We start from the raw sequence: 24,630 nt of genomic DNA on the forward strand, positions 1-24,630 counted from the left end.
CAATTTTAGATTACCATAAAAATGCTACAAGAATTGTTAAGCAATATAAATTTCCTTAATGTGCATTCATAAAAGTGAAGTAGGAGGTCAAAGGGAATACACTGTATTAATTTACACTCCCATCTTCAGTTTGTACAAGCATGGATTTTACTATTTATACCAACATTCACAATTCTCTTTTTCTTTTTTTTTGAGACAACATCTCACTCCTGTCGCCCAGACTGGAGCGCAATAGCAGAATCACAGCTCACTATAGTCGCTGCTTTCCAAGCTCAGGTGATTCTCCTGCTTCAGCTTCCTGAGTAGCTAGGACGACAGGCATGCATCACCACGCCCAGCTAATTTTTTGTATTTTTAGTAGAGTCAGGGTTTTGTCATATTGCCCAGGCTGGTCTCAACTTTCCTCCCACCTTTGCCTGCCAAAGTTCTGTGATTACAGGTGTGAGCCACCATGCTTGGCCTCACAATTATCTTTAAGAAAAAAATAAATGCTTATATAATAGTAATTCATTATTTGGCTTTTTTTTTTTTTTTTGTAATTAGGTTGAATATTTTGCCTTATTTATTGGTTCTTTATAATACATAATTGCCTATTTATGTTATTTGACCAATTTTATATTGAGTTAATAAGAATTCATTTAAATAAAAATTTAAATCTTTGTCTTGTGTTTCATATATGGAATTTGTTGAACTAGTAATTCTAATTTTATGGGATTGTATATATGAAGGGGTAAGGTTTTGAAAATGCCCTTAGCTCAACTGCCTTATTGTCCTAAGGGAGACAGAGTTTAGTGACACATGAAGAAGGAAAGTAATCTTGTGATCAGATCAGCATAGATTACAAGGCTTTCACTTTTGCTTTCTTACTGTAATTTATGTTCATAAATAAATTTAACTTTTATTTTCTGTTCCTCACATACCTTAGCAATGTCAAGAAACCCTTATGCAATCAAGAATGGCTTCTCTCTTCCTCACAATACTTCACAGTTTTGGTTTTTATAATTGGGATTATTTTCTGAGTCAGATTAATATTTTTAAATTGTTTTTTAAGTATATTCCTTCAAGATTTTATTTTGACATACGTCATACTGATAACAGAATTTCTTTAGATTTAAGAGTTTTAGAGTTTGCCACCAGTGTTTTTGTACCATTTCCTCATTATTGAATTCTTTATCTTGACTAATTTTTTATTAGAGCATTGCTTGAAGGATTTTCTATCCCTTTCTTACCCCCATTCTAGGAAAATTGCATTGGTACAATTTTTTTAAGCCTTTATATGTCTAAATACTGTATTTCTGATATCTTTGAGCAAGTTGTCTGGGTATCGAATTCTTTGATCAGAAGATTTTGTCCTCATTTACTCTAATTCCTCAAGGTATTCTGTTTCCGTTAAACTGTACTATCTTTCACAGAGACAATTGTGTTCTCTGTTTCTTCTTTGTAATGGAATTATGCTTGCCCAGTTGGACATACAGCAAGGAATTAATAGACGTTTTCTTTCACTGATTGATGTGAGTTCCTGCCACATCTATCAGGCCTAGAAAAATAATAGATTTACTGTATTTTTATTTGATCTGTCAAAGTAGGAAATATGGGAAAGCAAGCATCTAGAGCCCAGAACTGGAAGCAGAAACAACAGGAAACTTTGCCTCTTTTGCAGGCATTTCTTTATTGTAATTAGTGTTCTTACTGTAGACACTAGGAAGATATGAATATGCCCTGGGTACTGCACAGCCTATCTTAGCTCCAGCTTTTACTCCTCTGACTTAAGTCTGCAACGGTGACCTTTTGTTACATCTTCTATTTATTTCCTTTTCGTGGCCACTCTTGTGGATATAAATCACAAACTATCCTTTTCTTCAATCCCAGTTTTGTAGAAAGTTCTCCAAAGCTTTTTTCTTTTGCCTGACTCTTGCTTAGTTTTCAGTGCTGAAGGAGATATTTCCCCTATACTGCTTATTGCCATAATGACTAAAAGTCTTCTCGGTAGCAGTTTATCACCATTATAAGATTATATAGACTATCATCCTGTCAATATAATACTAATAGTAGTTCATGATACCTGTTAGATAAGCTGACAATCCAAATGCACTTTAATTGCTTTCTTTTAGATGAAGATAAATATAAATGTGTTGCTTTTAATTCACCGGGAAGAAACTATATTTGGGTTCTTATATGTGTGTGTGTGGGGGTATATATCATATCATATCTATATTTACTTTAATATATGTAGCTGACGTTCTCAATGCCCACCTCGCCCTACCTACCAACCACAAAACCCTATATTTTCTTCCTTCTCTCTCATCTCTTTCTCTCATAAAGAGCAAGACAAAATTTCTGTCCATTAAATTTAAAACAAAATAGGATAATATATTTATGATTTTCTTTGGAAATAAAGGAAAAACAAGAAAGTGAAGGTGATAATTGCAATCCTATAATTTTGTTTTGATTTTTTTAAGATGGAAGGTAAAATGATTAAGAATACTTAACTGTTTTATCCTGTTGATGTTTTATAACAGTATAAGTTAGAGTCTGGAATTCAGTTTTCCATCTTGAAGAATTGGGGCTTTTCTTTTAGAACACCCAAACAAAACTTGATGGGTATAACTTTACTAACCTTGCAGAAATTTTCTAAATTTTGCCCAAGTTAGAAGAATAGCAAATTTGTAGAAAAATGAAAAGGAAGAAGGAAGTCTGTTTCTAAGTAAATCTTTCTTAACAATTGAGAACAAGGTTTCTAGGATTTGAGCTGACTTAAAACTTGATGAAAAAATTTTTCTATATCAAAAAGAACGATTTGTACAGATGTTTTATGTCCACCATTTGCTTAGTCATCCTACTCATTAAACACAGTATGTTAACATTAATATATGAGTTCTTTATGATCAGTAACACAGTCAAGTAGAGGAAGTAAGAAGGAAGAATCAGAAGTGGAAATGAGTATTCTCTTTTGCATGACTACATGAATAGATAACTCAGTAATATACAATTTAGGTGGCAGATGCAGGGCAAGGGAAGGAATAACCATGATGATATAATGAATTTGATTTTGGGTATGCTGCATTTTGAAAGAAGTGTGAAAATACATTTTAAAAGGTGTGAAAATAAAAATATATCTTATCGTCACTTAGGAATATGGTCTGAAATCTAGGAAAGGAGAATTCAGTTAAGGTTGTAAGGTTTGTGAATTATCACAAATAGTAATAATATCTGGTACTTGAATTAACAAAAATAGGTACGTTTTCTAAGATGAGAATAAACAGGAATAAGACTATCCCAAAAGAATACCAATAGGGAAGTTACTGAAGAACTGTAGAGGGTACGTTCTTGCTGAAGCCAAGGTAGAGGAAAGAGTTCTTTATACTTAGATGAGCAGTACCTGAAATGTCTTTGTCTGGATTTTATATAAGCTTCCTAGATATTTTATGATTCTCAAAAGCTGTCTGCATTTCATGAAAATTTATCAATAATTGTAGACAGTCCTTTAACATTTCTGTAAAAAATAATTCCCAGACAAAAAAGAATCTTGTTTGATAGACATTAGGTAAATTGTAGTTGATAATGAAGGAGATATGCTTAGAAATTGAGGGTAGTACTATAAAGAATTAGTGGAAACTTAATTCCTCAGTTGGTATTTTGAGTTTTAGACAGAAATAATCAGTGTTTTAAAGGTGTGCTCAATAGCCTTTGATTTATGAAATTTAAATGTTTATGTAGGAAATATTTTTAAAATTTCTTGCAGTGAGTGAGAAAGTGGAATTTGCAAAATGTACAAAAAACATTGTAATCTGGAGAAAATTTGACTTCAATTACATCTAGCTAAGGGTTTTAATCTTGGGTCAGGGAAACCTAGGAAAGAGTTATTTTATGTGCCCTGTTAATGGACATAGGGACTAGATTGTTTTCTTTTTGTGTCTTTGTAATAACTTAAGTCTTTTTAAATTTTTAGAACCTAATCCACCAATAGATCAAGTTATACAGAAACCAGGAGTTGTACAGAGATTTGTGAAATTTCTTGAAAGAAATGAAAATTGCACTTTACAAGTGAGTCTAAAGTTTTCTTTCTTAATTTTTCTCTAGAAATGACATGTTAAAGTTTCTAGTGAAAGCAACTTCTGCAGTATTGACTCTATTATAAGCATTAAGTAAATACTTGGTAATTAAAAGAAAAGGTAGTGCTGCCTGTCTTGTCTTGGACACAGTTTCAGTGCTAGTTTTTTTCCAGGAATTGTTATTTTATTAAGCAATTTTAGAAAAAGTATATAAACTCATTATTAATGTTAATAAACAATTCATAGTTAACCTTTAATAACTTTTTTGTTTTAGAAAACTTCAGACTAAAATGTTGTTAAATTTATTTTGATTCTTAGCTAGCCAGGGTTCTAACTTTTACCTTTTAAAACACTGTTAGCTGTGTTTTAAAACACTTTTAGCTGTGATTAGTTCTTTTTTTCAAAACAGGATAAATTAGTATTTAGTATTATCTAGTAGAAATGTGACCAGAGTTAAGTTTGTCATAAAGAACATTGGTTCTCAACCATGATATAGTTACAATTTTAAGATGTCTTCCAAATAATTTGCTACTAACGGTAATTTACTGAAGTTTGTGAATATTTTAATGTTAAAAAAAGATTGGTTTTCCCTACATTCATTGCTATGCATATTCTTAAGTCAGAGTACAGGTTGGAATTTTATCTATGTATCAGGAATTGCACAAGACATACACCTAACTTATAAATGCTATTGTCAATAATGGAGGACTGTTACTTCAGTAACAATTGTTGAATTTATAACTTAAGAGTAGTGGTCTACTTAGCTCAATAATTTGAGAAAGATCCTCACGTTTTAGGTATAAGCAAAGGAATGTATTGCATGTGTGAATGTGAAAAATTGTTGAGAATGTTTACAATAAGGGTCTCTAAGAGGCTACTTTAGTCATGTTACAGTTTTATTGTCAATTATTTTGAACTAGAGATCATGAAATCTGGTTCCATTGCTTTGTATAAGCCCTAAGTCCAGACTAAAACCCAGACCTCTTGATACCTATTATTTGGCTTTTTAATTCCAATTGAATGAAAGAAGAAATGATTGAATGTGAATAAATAAAATTATTGAGAGCTAGTTTGAGCCAAGCATCGTGTAAGATATTGTAGTTCCAAAATTCAGATGTTGTCCTGTCTAGAGAAATTCCTCACTTTCTCCTGGGAAAGACAGACATAAAAAAGATCTGTGGTAACATCGTGTCCTTAGTGCTCTAACAGAGCTATAAACAAAGTACTATGGGGACACAGAACATAGCAACTTACTCTGTTTAGGGGAAGTTTAAGTTTAAGACTTCACAAAGGTAGTATTGCAGGACTAGTCTTGAGGATGAAGGAGCCTTTGGCAGACTGAAAAGAGGAAAATTAATACTAGGTTTAGAGGATAGCGTGTGTAGACAGCACAGTGTGGGAAGATTTGCTAGGCATGGTGGCTCACACCTGTAATCCCAGCACTTTGGGAAGCTGAAGAGGGAGGACCTCTTGAACCCAGGAGTTTGAGACCAGCCTGGGAAAACAGTGAGACCTCATCTCTGCAAAAAAAAAATAAAAATTAGCTGAGTGAGGTGGCATGCACCCGTAGTCTCATCTACTTGGGAGGCTGAAGTGAGAGTATAACTTGAGCCCAGACGTTTGAGGTTATAGTGAGCCGTGATCACACCACTGCACTCCAGCCTGGGCCCTGTCTCTAAATAAATAAATAAACACACACACACTGAGAAGTTGAGCATTTATTAATCACTGTAATTAAAAACTATAGAAATTCAACAGTATGGTCTTGGGACAGCTACATGTTGTGCCATGTTACCCAAGTGCGTGTGAAATATGTTAGTTAGTATGATTGGTCCATCTAACAGGCCTTAAATTGGGGGCCTACAAACAAGTTTTGTTGGCCTGCACATGTTTTAAAGCGCAAATTAGATATTAAGTGTTAAAAACTTGGGGGATTTCAAATGAATATCCGGGTTTTTGGCTTCTTTTAACAAATCAGAGGTGTTGGCACTGTTGTCAGATAGTTAAAATGCAAGGAGGTTGAATAGGCATTCTGTCTCTATTTTCTTTGTTCAACTGGAAAGTTTACCTTTTTTTAAAATTGTAGCCACACACTCTAGGTTTTCACAGTTGTCACTTGCTTATCACTCGTTTTATGTTTAACTGGTTGCTGGCAGGCTTCTGACTTTACCAGTCTTCACTAAGGCTTTCTTCTAGGGATACTAGGGACAAGTTTGTAGAGTAACCTTTCAGTTGTCCACTAGCTTATTTCATTATCTACAATTGGTTAGAACTATGGTCTCCATTATTTTTAAATATAAATTCCCTTTAAAATTTTTCTTAGTCCTACACGTAAAAGTAACTGTACTTTTTAGTGTTTCAGTAATGCTTTTGGGTACATTTTTTGTTACTTATAATGACGTGTACGTTTACATGAAAAGTTATTTGTGAAATATTAAAAAAATTTTTTCATGGTTAATTTTATATGTCAAATATGTGAAATATTTTTTAAACTATAGTCACTGCTTAGTTTGCCTGTGGATTTGTAGGTTGCTTTCAGTAATTCACTAGTTCATTGTTTTGGAGCCATGGTTGAATTTTCTCAGTTGCTTTTAAATCCATAATGTATATGTATATTCAAATTTTAGTTGAGTTGATATGATAACTTCTCAGAGAGTCTGCAGCTTAAAAAGAATACCAGAAGTCCCAGCACTGGCTCTGTTAATAATGAAACCTTGATGTTGAACAAATAGCTAATCTCTCAACTTCTGATTTTTTTGTTTCTTAAATAGTAGGTTGAGGTTACATGATCTGTAGAGGAATAAGTACCTCTTATGATTCTAAGTGTCCTAAATATACTGTTTTTATAAGTAGTGTCTCTTATTTATTTTTAAACTGCTTGCTTTAGAATGCTTGCCTCTGTAATAATAAACAGGAGTTTTATGCATTGTAAATTCAAAGGTGTTTATATGTTGTTGATTTTGTATATTTTCATTATATTTTTCTCAGTTCTTATTTTTCCATATTAAAGAATACTTTTCTGTAATCAGTGATCTTTGATGACAATTACTTTTTTTTGTATGAGTTTTTATCCTTAAATCTGACTTCACAATGAATCTTATTAATATGTCAGTCTTTCACACTTGTCCTGGCAGGTCTTTACTCCCTCTCTTTCCTTCTTTGCCTTTCTGACATTTCTTTGGTTCTTTCATTTATTTTACCTTTTTTTCTTCTTAGTTTGAAGCTGCATGGGCATTAACTAATATAGCATCTGGAACTTTTCTGCATACCAAGGTAGTGATTGAAACTGGGGCTGTTCCGATTTTTATCAAACTTCTTAATTCTGAACATGAAGATGTTCAAGAACAGGTACGTCTCTAATTTGTATTGTTGTATGTACTAGAATTCAGTTTTCTCTTGAAAGTACCATTTGTAATTACGATGTGTAATTTATTTTTGTTTCTAATTGCTGTATATTGCATTAAATTATAGTAGTGTTTTTGGTGTTAAGTTAGAAGGGAGGAAGAATGAACAGTTCCAGACATAATCCTGGGTTCTCTATAAGTGTGATCACAGCTAGCATAGGAATTACTATTCCTGTTTATAAAAGTGCATACTGAGGCTGGGCATGGTGGCTCATGCCTGTATTCTCAGCACTTGGGAAAGCTGAGGCGAGCAGATCACTTGAGGCCAGGAGTTTGAGACCAGCCTGGCCAACATGGCAAAATCCCAGCTCTCCTAAAAATACAAAAATTAGCCAGGCATGGTGCCACAGCTCCTCAGGAAGCTGAGGCACAAGAATTCCTTGAGCCTGGGAGGCAGAGGTTGCAGAGAACCGAGATCATGCCACTGCACTCCAGCCTGGGCGACAGAGCGAGATTTGTCTCAAAAAAAAGTGTATACTGAGACTCAAGAGTTAGTAACTTATCTAAAGTCACAATGAATGGCAGAGCCAGGTTTTAAAGCTGAACTGGTTTGACTTCTTGTTCTCTGCATATATGTAGATTATTTTGTTGTTTGTTTTAAGAATATCACATTACTTTGAACTATTTTTTAATAAACTTAATGAATAAAGTTTTGTTGTAAGAGGTAAAATTTAATTACATATAATTGTACCATCTAAATAAAATCAAGTCATTTAACATTTTTTTGCGTCGTTTGTATGTACATAAATCTGTTGATCTCTCTCCCATTTTATTCATCATTTCATTTTATATATATTTTTTTCAGTTAACACTAATATTGGGAGCCTTTTTTTATGGCAGTAATTATTCTTCCATGGAAATTTTACTGATTACTCAGTATCTGCTCAGATATGTACCATAATTTGTTATCTGTTCCTGAATTGTTGTACATTTGGATTATTTCTAGCTTATTGGTGTTGTTAATAATATTGTGATGAATATCATTATATGTCATCACTCTTTATGTATCTTTTGATTATTTTACTAGGAAAAATGACTACCCTGTCAAAAGATAAATTTTTTTGTTTGTTTGTTTGAAATGAAGTCTTGCTCTTGTCCCCCAGGCTGGAGTGCAGTGGCGCGATCTCGGCTCACTGCAACCTCCACCTCCCAGATTCAAGCGATTCTCCTGCCTCAGCCTTTCGAGTAGCTGGGATTACAGGCACCTGCCACCACGCCTGGCTAGTTTTTGTATTTCTAGTAGAGACGGTGTTTCACCATGTTGGCCAGGCTGGTCTCGAACGCCTGACTTCAGGTGATCCGCCCACCTAGGCCTCCCAAAGTGCTGGGATTACAGGTGTGAGCCACCGCGCCCGGCCAAAAGATAAATTTTTTAAAGCTCTTACTATGTATTTCAAAGTCAGACTCCAAGAATATTATACCAATTAAGATCTCCACCAACAGAATATTATATTACACAAGGTAGAAAATGTCTTTAAAGGTTTTTCTTAAAAACAAACAAAAAAACTTAGGTCTAGAGTAGGTGTTAAAAATACTAACTTATGTTTTAAACATTAAAATAAAACTTTCCCAATTGAAAAGTAACATGTCTACTTTTGTACTAACATGAAAAGTTTATGGTGAGAATAAAATAAAATGATAATTTGCATTTGCATAATTTCTTACCTAATTGAAATTTAATAAATGAATATGTGTTCTGAGAAATACATTTTCATCATTGTGCAAATTCCATGGAGTCTATTTACACAAACCTAGATGATTTATAGTATGGCCTTGGGCATCCAGTCTACAAACCTATACAGCATGTTACTGTACTAAATGCTGCAGGCAATTTTTTTTTTTTTTTTTTTTTGAGACAGAGTCTTGCTGTGTCACTCAGGTTGCAGTGCAGTGACATGATCTCAGCTCACTGCAACCACCACCTCCTGGGTTTCAAGCAGTTGTTATGCTTCAGCCTCCTGAGTAGCTGGGATTACAGGCACCTGCAATCACACCCAGCTAGTTTTTGTATTTTTAGTAGAGATGGGGTTTCACCATGTTGGCCAGGCTGGTCGCAAACTCCTGACCTCAAGTGATCTGCCCACCTCACCTCCCAAAGTGCTGGAATTACAGGCATGAGCCACTGCACCCGACCTACTATAGACAATTGTATATACAGTGGTAAGTATTTGTATATCTACACATACAAAAGGTACAGTAAAGATAATGGTGTTATAATATTATGAGACTACCATCTTATGTGCAGTCTGTCATTGACTAAAATGTTATGCAGTGCATGATTATAATTGGAAAATTTGCTAAATAGATGTATTTTGTCTCTCCATGTAAATTCATAGTAAACTATGCTCTTTGTTGAACAGTATAGATATTTCACTAATATGCAAGGAAAACTTGTTTTTTGGAGACAGGGTTTCGCTCTGTTGCCCAAGGTGGAGTAAGGCTCATTGCAACCTCTGCCTCCTGGGCTCAAGTGATCCTGCCACCTTAGCCTCCTAAGTAGCTGAGATGACAGGTGCGTGCCACCACACCCAGCTAATTTTTGTCATTTTTCAGTAGAGACAGGGTTTTACCATGTTGCCCAGGCTGGTTTTGAACTCCTAGACTCAAGCGATCTACCCACCTCAGCTTCCCAAAGTGCTGGGATTACACGCGTGAACCACCTTGTTCAGCTGGAAAACTTTTTAAATGTCCTATCTTTCAATTTGAATAAAAATATTAAATTGAATTTTAAAAGTTTTTCTTCTCTACTTTTTTTTTTAACATATCGGAAACTGTTGCTTTGTTCATTGTGTACTAAAATCTCATTCCTAAAGGAAAGCCTCTAATTTAAAATATTGTCTTAAGAGAATTTTTTTTTTTTCCTAAGGCTGTTTGGGCACTTGGTAATATTGCTGGTGACAATGCAGAATGCAGAGATTTTGTTTTGAATTGTGAAATACTTCCACCTCTTTTAGAGTAAGTACTTTATCACAATTAAGTATGTATCGAAAACTATATACTCCACGATATTCTACATACATAATTAAGTTCTTCAGTCATACTTTTAAATTTGTCTTATGGTTATCAAGCCTGCAGTAGCTTGACAGTAGGTAGAACCAAGAGAAATTTTCAAATTTCTGTGTCTTTTATGTTCCCTTAAACCACACGTAACGGTGGTCATTGCTTACTTGATGCTTACTGATCTAAAATAGTTATTCTGCAAAAACAAGGATATATAGTAGTTTATAATACAATAAAATTTACATATTGCTATAGTAGGGAATCCTTAATACTTGAACAGACAGTATATTTAGGATGTCAGTATGTTTTAAATTTTATTAAAAGAACCAAGATTTAAGATAGAGATTTTTCTTTCAGGATTAGAATTTTACTTCAAGTGATTTATCTAGTAGCTTCTTCTACTACTTTATGTATTTTTTTAAAAAAGAAATTACCCTATAATGTAAGGTCCTTTATAGAAATGACATAAAATTTTTTGAAAGACAGGTTTATACATATTGTTTATGATTAAGAGGATCTTTATGTAGGATAAATGCTAATGGCAGGTAGTGAAGAAAAATACTAATTGAGGAGATAGTTAGAAGTAAACATTTTACTCTTCATTTCTGCATGGAGGTGCGTTTTCTATGTTCTCCAGCTGAGGAATTAAATAGGAAGAATAAATTTCTAGACACTAGTTTTCAAAAAAAATTTTACTCTAGCTTTCTGTGGACAGAAGTTATTTCTTGGCATGGTTTCACTTAACCAATATTAATCGAAGATCTGTGTACAAACCACTGAACTACTCACTATAATTTCATTTATTATGGGCTTAAAGTTAATGGTCTATAGTATTTGAGAATTTAGCTGAGCTGTAAAAGAAAGTACTGATTTAGAGTTCAATATGAATCATTTTGAAGTCTGTACTATTAAAAGCATCTCTTAAAGTTTCAATTTGAGACTTGTCTCACCTGATTTATGTGGTATATAAATTAACTGAGCACTTTTTGTTTTTGTTGTTCTGTCTGTATGTCATTTTATTATTTGTTAATATCTCAAGTAGGTAGTGGTTTATGAAGTAGTAAACATTTCTTAGGTCTAATCTCTTTAAATGTCCTAAGGAGTCTTTTAACCATGACTGAAGAAACCAAACTAAAAAATAAAACAAAGGAAGAATAACCAGTACCCAGCTATGTAGTAATAGTTATAAAAACAATTTCAGGCTGGGCATGGTGGCTTACGCCTGTAATCCCAGCACTCTGGGAGGCCAAGGCAGGTGGATCCTCTGAGGTCAGGAGTTCGAGACCAGCCTGACCAACATGGAGAAACCCCATCTCTACTGAAAATACAAAATTAGCTGGGTGTGGTGGTGCGTGCTTGTAATCTCAGCTACTCGAGAGGCTGAGGCAGCAGAATCGCTTGAACCCAGGAGGAGGTGGAGGTTGTGGTGAGCTGAGATCATGCCATTGCACTCCAGCCTGGGCAACAAGAGCAAAACTCCATTTCAGATAATAATAATAATTTCCAAAAAGGGTATTAAAAAGTTGGAAAGTTTCAGAGTTTCATTATAAAACTTCATCTTAGAAAGTTTCAAAGTATTTAAAAAAATAAGAAAGGTAATTAAAAGGAAGTTAAGTTAGATACTCTCTCTGGAGTTGGGCAAAAGGAAAAATTTTCAGCTTAAAAAATGATTATGCAGGCCGGGCGCAGTGGCTCACACCTGTAATCCCAGCACTTTGGGGAGGCCGAGTTGGGTGGATCACGAGGTTAGGAGATCGAGACCATCCTGGCTAACACGGTGAAACCCCATCTCTACTAAAAATACAAAAAATTAGCCGGTCGTAGTGGCGGGCGCCTGTAGTCCCAGCTGCTTGGGAGGCTGAGGCAGGAGGATGGCTTGTACCCGGGAGGTGGAGCTTGCAGTGAGCCAAGATCGCACCACTGCACTCCAATTTGGGTGACAGCGAGAGACTGTCTCAAAAAAAAAAAAATGTTTATGCATTATTTGTTGTTCACATTGTAATTCACATTTAGTAATGCTTAAGTAAATGTAAAACTTATTAATGTATCATTTTATCTCTTTGAGTGATATTTTAATTTATTTTATTAGTATTCATTTGATTCTCAGTAATCAAATCTTTTACTACTATAAATGTAAATCTTTTACTACTATAAACTATCCTGATACAATTTTGCTGTAATTTAACTCAACTTTAATTTATAATGTAGCATATTTTTACTTTCTCATAATAACCCCATTAATACAAAAAAAGAACAATAGTATACAACAGGGGTTGGCCAGCTTTATCTCTCAGGCCAAATCTGGCTTGCTTCATGTTTTTGTAAATTAAGTTTTATCGGAACACAGTCACACCTATTCACTTACTTAATGTCTTTGGTTACTTTCATGCTACATCAGCATAGGTGAGTAATAAAAACGAGAAGGAGGGCCTGCAAACCCTAAAATATTTACTGAAAAAAATTGTCAACTCTTAGCATACAAAAGCAGTATAACTATTTTATTTCTAAATCTGTTGTATTTTGGGGAAATCTAACATCTATTTTCAGGAAAGCCTTTAGAACAGAAACTTTTTTTAGTGTAGTAGAATACATGTAACCAGTTTAACCATTTTAAAGTGTACAATTTAGTGGCATTAAGTAGATTTGCAACATTGTACAACTATCACTACTATCTAGTTCCAGAATTTTTTTACCACCTTAAACAGAAACCCAGTACCCATTAAGCAGTCACATCCCATTTTGCCATCACTTTGTGCCTTGGAAACTACAAATCTGTTTTCTCTCTCTATGGATTTGCTTATATTGTATGTATCACATAAGTGGAATCATACAATATATTACCTTTGTGTCTGGCTTCTTTTAGCTTACTGTTTTCAAGGTTCATCCATATTATAGTGAATTTATCTGTGCTTTGTTCTTTTTATGGCTGAATTATATTCCATTTTATGCATGTGTCACATTTTGTTCATTCATTAATAGATGGACACTTTGGTGTGTCCACCTTTTGACTACTGTAAATAGTGCTCCTATGAACATTCATGTACAAGTTTTGTCTCAGTACTGGTTTTTAATTCTTGTGGGTATGTAAATACGTAGGAGTGGAATTTGCCAGGTAATATGGTAATTCTATCTTTAATTTTTTAAATTAAATTTTTAGGGACTACCAAGCTTTTTCACAGCAGCTGTACCATTTTACATTCTCCTAGCAATGTATGAGTGTTCTAATTTCTCTATATCATCACCAACACATATTATCTGTTATTCTGATTTAGATCATTTTAGTGGGTGTAAGTTGACTTTTTCATTTCTATAAAAAGGTCATTGTCATTTTGATAGGGGTTTCATTTACTCTGTAGATCACTTTGAGCAGTATTGCCATTTTAATAATATTAAGGCTTCCAATTCATGAACCTGGGAAATCTTTTAATTAAGGTCTTTAATTTTAACAATATTTTGTAGATTTTAGTAAACAGGTCTTATACCTCTTTGGTTAAATGTATTCCAAAGTATTTTATTCTTTTTTATTCAAATGTAAATGAAATTGTTTTCTTAATTTCTTTTTTGACTTGTTCCTTGGTAGCGTATAGAAATACAACTGAGTTTTGTGTGTTGATTATTTATTTATTTATTTTGAGACAGGGTCTTGCTCTGTCACCTAGGCTGGAGTGCAGTGGCGTCATCTTGGCTCACTGCAGTCTGTGTCTCCCAGGTTCAAGCGATTCTCGTGCCTCAGCCTCCCAAGTAGCTGGGATTACAGTCGTGTACAACCATACCTGGCTAATTTTTGTATTTTTAGTAGAGACGGAGTTTCACCATGTTGGCCAGGCTGGTCTTGAACTCCTGGCCTCAAGTGATCCATCCCCCCTTGACCTCCCAAAGCTCTGGGATTACAAGTGTGAGCCACCACACCCGGCCTGTGTGTTGATCTTGCATCCTGCAACTTTGTTGAATTTATTAGCACTAATAGTTTTTTTGTGGATTGTTGTGGATTTCCATATATTAGATCATGTCATCTGTCAATAATGATAGTTTCATTGCTGAGCATAATGGCACATGCCTGTAGTCTCAGATACTTGGGAGGCTGAGTAGGGAGGGTCGTTTGAGGTCAGGAGCCTCCTGGGTTCAAGCGGTTCTCATGCCTCAACTCTCCCAAGTAGCTGAGAATACAGGCGTGCACCACCATGCCTGGCTGATTTTTGTATTTTTGGTAGAGATGGAGTTTCATCATGTTGGCCAGGCTGGTCTTGAACTCAAATTTGAGGTCAAGATCATTTGAGGCTGTAGTGCACTATGATAATGCTTGTGAATAGTCACTGCACTCTAGCCTGTGCAACACAGCAAGACTCCATCTCTAAATTTTTTTAAAAAAAAGATAGTTTCATTTCTTGCTTTCCAAGTTGGCTGTGTGAATTCTTTTTGTTGCACAGTTGCTTTGGATAGAGCTTCCATTACAATGTTATTTAGAAGTAGCAAAAATGAGTGTCTTTGTCTTCTTTCTTATCTCAGAGTAAAAACTAACTCTTTCACCATTCAGTGTGATGTTAGCTATGGTTTTCGATAAATGCCCTTTATCCTGTTGAGGTAGTTTCCTTCTATTTGGTTTTTTTTTTTTTTTTTTTTTTTTTGAGACGGAGTCATGCTCTGTCGCCAGGCTTGAGTACAGTGGCATGATCTTGGCTCACTGCAACCTCTGCCTCCTGGGTTCGATTCTCCTGCCTCAGCCTCCCAGGTAGCTGGGACTACAAGCGTGCACCACCACGCCCAGCTAATTTTTGTATTTTTAGTAGAGACAGGGTTTCACCATGTTGGCCAGGATGGTCTCGATCTCCTGACCTCGTGATTCACCCGCCTCGACCTCCCAAGGTGCTGGGATTACAGGCATGAGTCACTGTGCCTGACCTGTTTAGTGTTTTTATCATAAAAGGATGTTGAGCTCTTTTAAATACTTTTTGCATCCAATGAGATAACTTGTTTTTTTTAATTCATTATATTAATATGGTTTATTATTTTGATTGATATTTGTATCTTGAACTTTTCTTGCATTCTTTGGTTAAATGCCATGTGGTCATAGTATAAGCTGCTAGATTCAGTTTCCTAGAATTTTGTTGTATATTCTGAAGAAATATTTTTTCTTTTGTAAGTTTTGTTTTGATGTCTTTGTCTTTGGTATCAGGGTAATGCTATCGTCATAGAATTGATGAGGAAGTGTTCTCTTATTTTTTTAAAAAAATTTTGTGGCTACATAGTAGATATGTTTATTTATGGGGTACATGAGATGTTTTGATACAGGCATTCAATGTGAAATAAGCACATCATGGAGTATCTATGCCCTCAAGCTCTTATCCTTTGAGTTACAAATAATCCAGTTACATTCTTTCCATTATTTTAAGTGTTCTCTTATTTTTTGAAAGGGTTTGAGAATTATTCATTAATGTTTGGTAGAATTCACCAGTGAAGCCATCTGATGCTGGACTTTTCCTTTTTGGGAAGTGTTTGATTCGAATTCTGTATCTTGTTATAGTTCTATTTAGATTTTCTATTCTTAAGTCAGTTTGGTAGTTTCTTTGTTTCTAAGTGGTTTTTCATTTCTTCTAGCTTATCTTTCTTGGCTTTTGATGATAATATTCTCATATAATTTTTTTTGTTGAAGTGCTGATAGTAATGTCTCTACTTTCATTCTTAATTGTAGTAATATTATTATATATATATATATATATATTTTTTTTTTGAGTTGGAGTCTTGCTCTGTTGCACAGGCTGGAGTGCAATGGCATGATCTCGACTCACTGCACACTCCGCCTCCCGGGTTCAAGCGATTCTTCCACCTCAGCCTCCCAAGTAGCTGGGATTACAGGTGCATGCCACCACGCCTGGCTAATTTTTGTATTTTTGTAGAGACATGGTTTCACCATGTTGGCCAGGCTGGTCTTGAACTCCTGACCTCAGGTGATCCGCTTGCCTCAGCCTCCTGCAGTGCTGGGATTACAGGTGTGAGCCACCACGCCCAGCCAAATTGTAGTAATATGAATCTTTTTCCTTTTGTCCATCTAGATAAAGGCTTGTTTTTGTTGATTTTTTTTTTTTTGGTCAAAGAACTACCTTTTTGTTTAGTTGATTTTCTGTAGTGTTTTTCTATTCTGTATTTTATCTCTGGTCTTAACTTTGTTTTCTTCCTCCTGCTAGCTATGAGTTTTGTTTACTCTAATTTTTCTAATTTCTGAAGGTTGAAGGTTGTCTTTTTTCATATGGGTGTTAACAACTATAAATTTTTTTCTGAGTATTAATTTCACTACATCCCTTAAGTTTTGGTGTGTTTTTATTTTTTATTTATCTCAAAAGTATTTTCTGCGTGTGTGTGTGTGTTTTAACTCACTAGTTATTTAAGAGTATGTTACTCTACTCATAGTTCTGAATTTTCTAGTTTTCGCTCTGTATTTTTAGTTTCATTCCATTGTTGTCAGAGAAGATACTTTTTATGTTTTCACTTTTCAAAAATTTATCAGAGCTCAAGTGATCCGCCTGCCTTGGTCTCCCAAAGCCTCCTGAGTAGCTGGGATTACCGGCACGTGCCACCAAGCTCATTGAACCTCCGCCCCCAGGTTTAAGCGATTCTCCTGCCTCAGCCTCCTGAATAGCAGGGACCACAGGCACGTGCCACCATGCCCAGCTAATTTTTGTATCTTTAGTAGAGATGGGTCTTACCATGTTGGTCAGACTGGTCTCGAACTTTTGACCTCAGGTGATCTACCCACCTTGGCCTCCCAAAATGCTAGGATTACAAGCGTGAGCCACCACATCTGACCCATGTGTTACTTCTTCCTGATAGATTGACTTTTTATCAATATATGGTGTTCTTCTTTGTCTCTGAAAACAATTTTTGACTTATAGTCTAGTTTGTCTCATTAGTGTAACTATTCGGATCTCTGTTATTATTTGCATGGAAAATCGCTTCTCGGCCTTTTGGCTAAGATCATGTGTATTATTTGCATGGAAAATCTTTTTCTAATTCACTTTCAACCTATTTATGTCTTCGATTCTAAAATGAGTCATTTGTAGACAGCATCGTAGACTTATGAGTTTTGTTTTGTTTTGTTTAATGTATTCTGCCAGTTGCTACTTTTAATTTGAGAGTTTAATTCATTTACATTTAATATAACTGCTGATAAATTGGGACTTACTTTTGCCATTTTATTATTATTTAAGCTTTTGTAGAGACAGAGTCTCGTTATGTTGCCTAGGCTGGTCTGAAACTCCTGGCTTCAAGCAATCCTCCTGCATTGGCCTCCCAAGGCACTGGGATTATAGGTGTGAGCCATAGCACCTGGCCATTGTTATTTGTTTTCCAAATGTCACTTTTTTAAAAAATAATTTACAGTATTGATTCCTTTCTTGTTTCCTTTCCTATTTTTTTAAAAAGTTTTTTTTAATGTACCCTAAGGAGTATAATTAACACTTTAAACTTGTAACCACCTTGATTGAATTACTCGCAGTTTACCTTCAAAATTATACAAAAACACTACTCCTATACATTTCTGTCTCACCCTTCTTAAGTTGTTATTGCCACAAATTACAGTATTATACATTGTGTGCCCATTACCCTAGATTTATAATGATTATTTTTTGCATTTTACTTTTAAGTCATGTAGGGAAAAAAAGAGGAATTATAAACCAAAAAATCCATAATACTAGCTCTTAGAGTTGCCTATGTAGCTATCTTTAGCAGTATTCTTTATTTCTTTGTATGGTTTTGAGTTATTGTTTATGGCCCTTTCATTTCAGCATAAAGGATTCCCCTTAGCTATTCTTGTAAAGCCAATCTGCTAGTGATGCCTTTCCTCAGCTTTTGCTCATGTGGGAATCTCACTTTCTCCTTCTGTTTGGAAGGATTGTTTTGCCGGATATTGAAGTCTTGGTTGAGAGTGTCTTTCAGCACTTTAAATATGTCATCCCATTGTCTCTGTCCTTCATGGTTTTTGATGAGAAATCAGCTATTGATCTTTATGAGGAATCTTTGTACACTATGGGTCACTTCTCTCTTTTTTGCTTTCAAGATTCTGTCTTTGTCTTTTGATTACTTGTGTCTTGGTATGTATCTCTTTGAGTTTATCCTTAGAGTTTGTTTAGCTTCTTGGATGTGTAGATTCATTTCTTTTATAAAGTTTGAAAAGTTTTCAGTAATTATTTCTTCAGATATTCTTTTTGCTCCTTTTCTTCTTGGATTTCCATTATGCATATATTGGTATGCTTGATGGTATTTTACAGCTTTCTTAGACTGTGTTCATTTCTTGTCATTCTTTTTCTTTCTGCTTCTCAGTTTGAATAATTTCAATTAACCTATCTTAGGTTTGTGGATTCTTTCTTCTTCCTACTCAATCTGCTGTCAAACCGCTGTAGTGAAATTTTAATTTCAGTTTTATACTTAACAGCTTCATAATTCCTATTTAGTTCCTTTTTATAATGTCTGTTTCCATAGTGATGATTCTCTATTTGTTGAGTCATTGTTTTTCTAGTTTTCTTTAGTTTTTTTGTGCATAGGTCCTTTAGCTCTTTTGAACATATTAGACAATGAATTTAAAATCTTTGCATAGTAAATCCAATGTCTGTGATTTCTCAGGGAAAATTTCTTTTAATTTATATATTTCACTGTTAATGGACCACACTTTTAAAATTTCTTTGCATGCCTCATAATTTCTTGTTGAAAAACTGGACTGATTATTGTGACTATGGTAACTATGGAAATCAGATTCTCCTCTCCTTCCAGGTTTTCGTGTTGCTGCTTGTTGTAGTTATTTATTTGGGGACTTTTAAAATTAATTTTATAAAGCCTGTATTCTTTGTCATGCGTGGTCTCTGAAATCTCTTTTCCCTTAACTCAGTGGGTAGCTAGTGGTTTGACAGCAGAGAGTGCTTTAAATATCTGGAGCCAAAAATAAACAAAAAGAAAAGTCTCCAGGTTTTTACAGATTGGCCCTGCATTGAGCTACCTCTTCAATTCTTAGTCAGGCTGATTACAGCTATGACTTAGCACTACTTTACTCCCTGCTCGTGCTAAGCCTAAAGGAAAACTAGAAGTAAAAGCATAGGTCTCTTCATGTTTTTTCTGATTGTGGACTCTGCCCTGGACATGTGCATGGGCCTTCAGATTGTCTGATATATGTGGGAGCTTTTCACATCCCTCATAGCCCAAGTATCTTACTCCCCACCTTTCCAGCCAGGTTTTCAACATGTGTCTTGTTTGCCTCAACTGTATCTTTGCTCAGGTTTCAACATCTTATTCATTTGCCTTTTAATGTTTTTGAGGACCATTCCTTATTTACAAAGCTACTTTTCCACCCTGAGAGAATTCCCAGTTATGCAAAACAAAGGCAAGCCCTTTGCATCAGTTTTTCAGGGAGCCTCCAAACAGGTCAGAACAAACAAACACAATTTCTTGGAAACAAGTTCTGCTCTACTCCTTCCAGAACCAGGAACCCACAGTGAGAACTCAGGCTGCTGTCTTAAAGGTTGCTGCCAGGCTGGGGAGGGGGTTGGGTAAGAGTAGGTTAAAATGCTGGAAAGCTTTCCTACCACATTTCAGCCTTTTCCTGGTTAAAAGTTATCTTAGTTGCATAAACTTTTGACTATCTTCAGAGTTCTAATAAACTTGATTCTGACAGTGTTTGCAAGTTGCTTGGTGTTCCTGGGAGGGACAAGCACCTGGAGTTCCATTCTGCACCATTTTTGCGTGTCACTCTAAAACAGGGATTTTTTTAACCTAGGTTCTTTGTACTTCTAGCAGGTTTGTGGAGGTCCTTAGGAGGTTAACAAACTCCTGAAATTGCATGCCAAATTTTGATGTATGTGCTTTTTTTCTAAGGTAAGGATCCATTATGGTCTCAAGGGGGTCCACAGCTCTAAAGTTTCAATTACTACTATTTTAGGGGCTGTCTTATTTAAATAACTAAAACATAAAGTTATGCTTTGAAAAAAAAAACTGTAAGTAGTAACTCCTTAGGAGCTGAGAAGAAAAATTATCATTTTAGATACTCAGTAGATACCAAGGTTCATTGCAAACCAGATAAAAAAATACTAAGACATACTCTGTTAAAAACACAACAAAAGAACTTCTCTTGTCAATAGGTAATCTTTATATAATTTAAAACTATTCCTTGCTTTCTGAATTCATATAATGTATTATTTTCATGATTAAAGAAATTAATCTGGCTGGGAGTGGTGCTTCACGCCTGTAATCCTAGCACTTTGGGAGGCTGAGGCAGGTGGATCACAAGGTCGGGAGTTCAAGACCAGCCTGGCCAACATGGTGAAACCTTGTCTCTACTAAAAATACAAAAATTACCCGGGCGTGGTGGCAGGCGCCTGTAATCCCAGCTACTTGGGAGGCTGCGGCAGGAGAATCGCTTGAACCTAGGGGGCAGAGGTTGCAGTGAGCCGAGATTGTGCCACTGCACTCCAGCATGGGTGACAGAGTGAGACTCTGTTGCAAAAAAAAAAAAAGAAAAGAAAAGAAAAAGAAAAATTAATCTAGTATTCTTTTTAATATATATAGAAATAAGTAAATTTCCTACAGCATCCTCTTAAGAATTCTTTTAAGAATTCAGATTGTAGATTCACTTTAGAAAATAGAACTGTAATATGCTTATTTTGCTTGTGAAAACATAATGAATTTTAGATTCTTTTTTCCTATTTTACTAGTTTGAATATTTTATAAAATGTATTGGAGAGAAATTTTATGTTATGATAGCTAAAGAAGAAAAATGAATGTAAGGTGATAATTCTTTTTTTTTCTTTTTCTTGGCAGGTTATTAACAAATTCAAACAGACTCACAACAACAAGAAATGCTGTGTGGGCCCTCTCAAATTTATGTAGAGGCAAAAACCCTCCTCCAAACTTCAGTAAGGTATGAGTGAAATACACAAATTAAAAAATTTGTTTCCATAAACCTAAGTTTCTATATAATAGCTTTTTGATGTTTAAGGAACTCCACTTTTTGTTTAGTAATTATTTTCTTTATTGACCAATATTTGCACATATGCAGTATTCAAAAGCTTTACAATATAAAGGAAGTCTCCCTTGTACTTTTCCTCACACACCTTAAATTCCTATGCCCAGAGGCAGTCACTGCAACCACATGTATCAAGGGATTGATTTCAGAAATCTTCTAGTCTAGTTCTCTCATTTATAGGAAAATAAGTCCCCCAAAAGATTAAATAATTCCTTTAGGTTCACCGTTTGTACTTTTTCATTGTAACTTTTATCTCTTAGGATATCTGTTTCCCTATCTACTGATATTTTGCCTCTAGAAATACAGATGATTAATTAATTCCCAGTTTAGTTTTATTGATTAAGATGCTGTTAAGAAGGTAGAAAGGGGGTAAATTTTTAGAATACCATTCTACTTCTTTTGAATTTAGTATCTAAAATGGCACAATGACTCTAGCACTAAGAGAAATTTAAACTTTGGTAAAGATCTAGTGATAAAGTTTCTGGGGATAAAAAATAATACATTTCTAATTCACAAAGGTAATGCATGAACTAGTATGCCTTCTCATTTTTAGTTTTCATTTCATTTCATAAGATATTCAAAAGACACAAACTCAAGAGTTGAGATTTAATAAAAGTAGTAATTTTTACTGCCTATTCACGTTAACTCTTAAATAAAACTGGCTCTACCCCACCCACTGCCCTTTTAACCGAAGTGAAGAATACAGAGATATGTAGTACATTTTGATACTACTGCCGTGATTTGTGCTAACATGCCAACAGTTTTACCTGCCAGTGTTTTTGTACCTTTAGTGCAAATGTCAACAAAATGAGAAAGACGAATGATGTCTTAGTATTATTGTGAAAATAGTTTTGACATCACATATACCCCCAAAAGGGTTTTAGGAATCCCCCAGGGGTTCATGGACCACACTTTGACAACCACTGTCTTACAGCAGTCTCCTTGTAGGTAGCTACTTGACTGATTCCCTCATTTTTGTTTGCTTAGAAGTCACATTTTTTATGAGCTCTACTGTTACCACTATTTTTAATAATGTAATCTGTCACTGTGGTACCAGTGGAAGGTATCCAAGTTACTGATGGCAAATCCATATGGGTCTGCAGCAACCTCATTTCTTGCATCCCCAGAAGAAAGAATTCAACTGAGAGCATTAGGTAGAAAAAGAGACCAAGGCAAGTTTCAGAGCAGGAGTGGAAGTTTATTTAAAAGGCTTTAGAACAGGAAAGAAAGGAAAGTACACTTGGAAGGGACCCAAGCAGGCACTGAGGTCAAGTGCCGTGTTTAAATTAACCTTGATCCTAGGACTTTATACACTGGCCCCTTTCCCATGATTCTTCCCTTAAGGGTGCGCTGCCTCCATGCCCAGTGCCCTCCTTACCCTTGGGAGGTGAGCATGAGCAGTGTGTTTAGGAAGTTGTATGCATGCCCATCTGAGGCTTTCTTCCCTTTTCCAATAGTGTGCCCCCCCACCGCCGGAAAGTTATACTCCGTCATTTTGTCTCTTAATGGACATGCCTGAGAAGTTGCATCTCCCTGGTGCCTGCATTCAGTTAACACTTTAGTGCAACAGGTGAGGATCATCAGGAAATGGCCTCTTCCTTGCACCGGCTGCCAATTTATCACTTTTAAAGATGCAATGTGATAATTGCCAAACCATCACCTGACATTCCTAGTGGGTGGGGGAGCAGCCCTCTCATGCCCCGCTTAAGCCTGTCTACCTACTGTAACAACTGCCCTCACCCCATGAGTATACCTGACCTTCATTTTTACTCTGTTTCTTTCAAATCACCTTTTAACATAATATATGTGTTTTTCTTATTTATGTATTTTAATTTTTTTCTTCTTCTTTTTTTTTTTGAGATGGAGTCTCACTCTGTCGCCCAGGCTGCAGTGCAGTGGCACGATCTCAGCTCACTGCAACCTCCACCTCCCGGGTTCAAGCTATTCTCCTGCCTCAGCCTCTCGAATAGCTGGGATTACAGGTGCACGCTACCTCACCCAGCTAATTTTTGTATTTTTAGCAGAGACAGGGTTTCACCATGTTGGTCAGGCTGGTCTCGAACTCCTGACCTCAGGCAATCTACCTGCCTCGGCCTCCCAAAGTGTTGGCATTACAGGTGTGAGCCACCACGCCTGGCCCTTATTTATGTATTTTAATTTTTAAAAATCTTCCACTAAAATGTGAACTCCTGAGGGAAACTTTGTTGTTTACTTATGTATTCCAAACTTATGAAATAATATCACATTTTGGGGCTTAAGACTTTTGTTTGTTAAGTACATTTTCTGTAATTTTATATGAGATTTGTTTTTTAATCATTCACTTTTTTTGAAATTTTCTTTTTTTTTTCCTTCTTTTTTTGAGATGGAGTTTCGATCTGTCACCCAGGCTGGAGTTCAGTGGTGCGATCTCAGCTCACTGCAACCTCTGCCTCCCGGGTTCAAGCGATTCTCCTGCCTCAGCCCCGCAAGTAGCTGGGATTACAGACACCTGCCACCGTGCCTGGCTAATTTTTATATTTTATTAGAGACGGGGTTTCACCATGTTGGCCAGGCTGGTCTTGAACTCCTGACCTCAGGTGATCTGCCCATCTCATCCTCCCAAAGTACTGGGATTACAGGCATGAGCCACCACGCCAAGCTGGAAATTTTCATTTCTACAATCCTATTTTATCTTTTCAATAATTAGTTTTCTTGCTCTCTGGTTGCTCATCTTTATGTAGAATTCTGTTCTTTTATGGACCCAGCAAATTGTCATATCTAAGGATTTATAGTGTTGTTTGTTTGTTTTTTGGTGTCTTTGTTTCTTTGTGCTTTTTTTGTTTTGTTTGTGGTTTGTCTTAATCACTTTAATATTGGAGGCTGTCTTCATTTATCTGGTGATCTTTGAACAAATTTCGGAAGAAACTAAAAACTGATTAGAAGATGAGTGTATAAATGGACTTCATTGTAGGATACTTGGGCAGCAAAACTATATTTTCTTTGAGGAACACTAAATTTCAGTCTCTTTTGTGAGACCGTTCAGTTTTTTCAGAGACAGATTTTCCATTCTCTTGCTGGAAGATGGGTAGATTGGGTTGAGGTATAGAGTAGGTAACATACCTGTCCACTAAATATCCCGCAGCTGGGCACTGTGTCTCATGCTGTAATCCTAGCACTTTGGGAGGCTGAGGTG

The 24,630-nt window shown here is 35.6% G+C and overlaps 1 protein-coding gene across 5 annotated transcripts in view; it reads left to right on the forward strand.

The window, feature by feature from the left end:
* KPNA5 (karyopherin subunit alpha 5) overlaps nucleotides 1-24,630 on the forward strand; it is a 57,657-nt gene that overhangs the window by 13,713 nt on the left and 19,314 nt on the right. For all 5 annotated transcript variants that reach the window (XM_054491806.2, XM_054491805.2, XM_054491807.2 and 2 more), the window contains 4 exons: nucleotides 3,950-4,044; nucleotides 7,269-7,400; nucleotides 10,323-10,411; nucleotides 21,254-21,353. In XM_054491806.2, coding sequence (XP_054347781.2) covers nucleotides 3,950-4,044; nucleotides 7,269-7,400; nucleotides 10,323-10,411; nucleotides 21,254-21,353 — 416 coding nt within the window. The remainder of the gene's footprint in view (nucleotides 1-3,949; nucleotides 4,045-7,268; nucleotides 7,401-10,322; nucleotides 10,412-21,253; nucleotides 21,354-24,630) is intronic.

Source organism: Pongo pygmaeus, chromosome 5, assembly GCF_028885625.2.
Source record: "Pongo pygmaeus isolate AG05252 chromosome 5, NHGRI_mPonPyg2-v2.0_pri, whole genome shotgun sequence".
Taxonomy (NCBI): domain Eukaryota; kingdom Metazoa; phylum Chordata; class Mammalia; order Primates; family Hominidae; genus Pongo; species Pongo pygmaeus.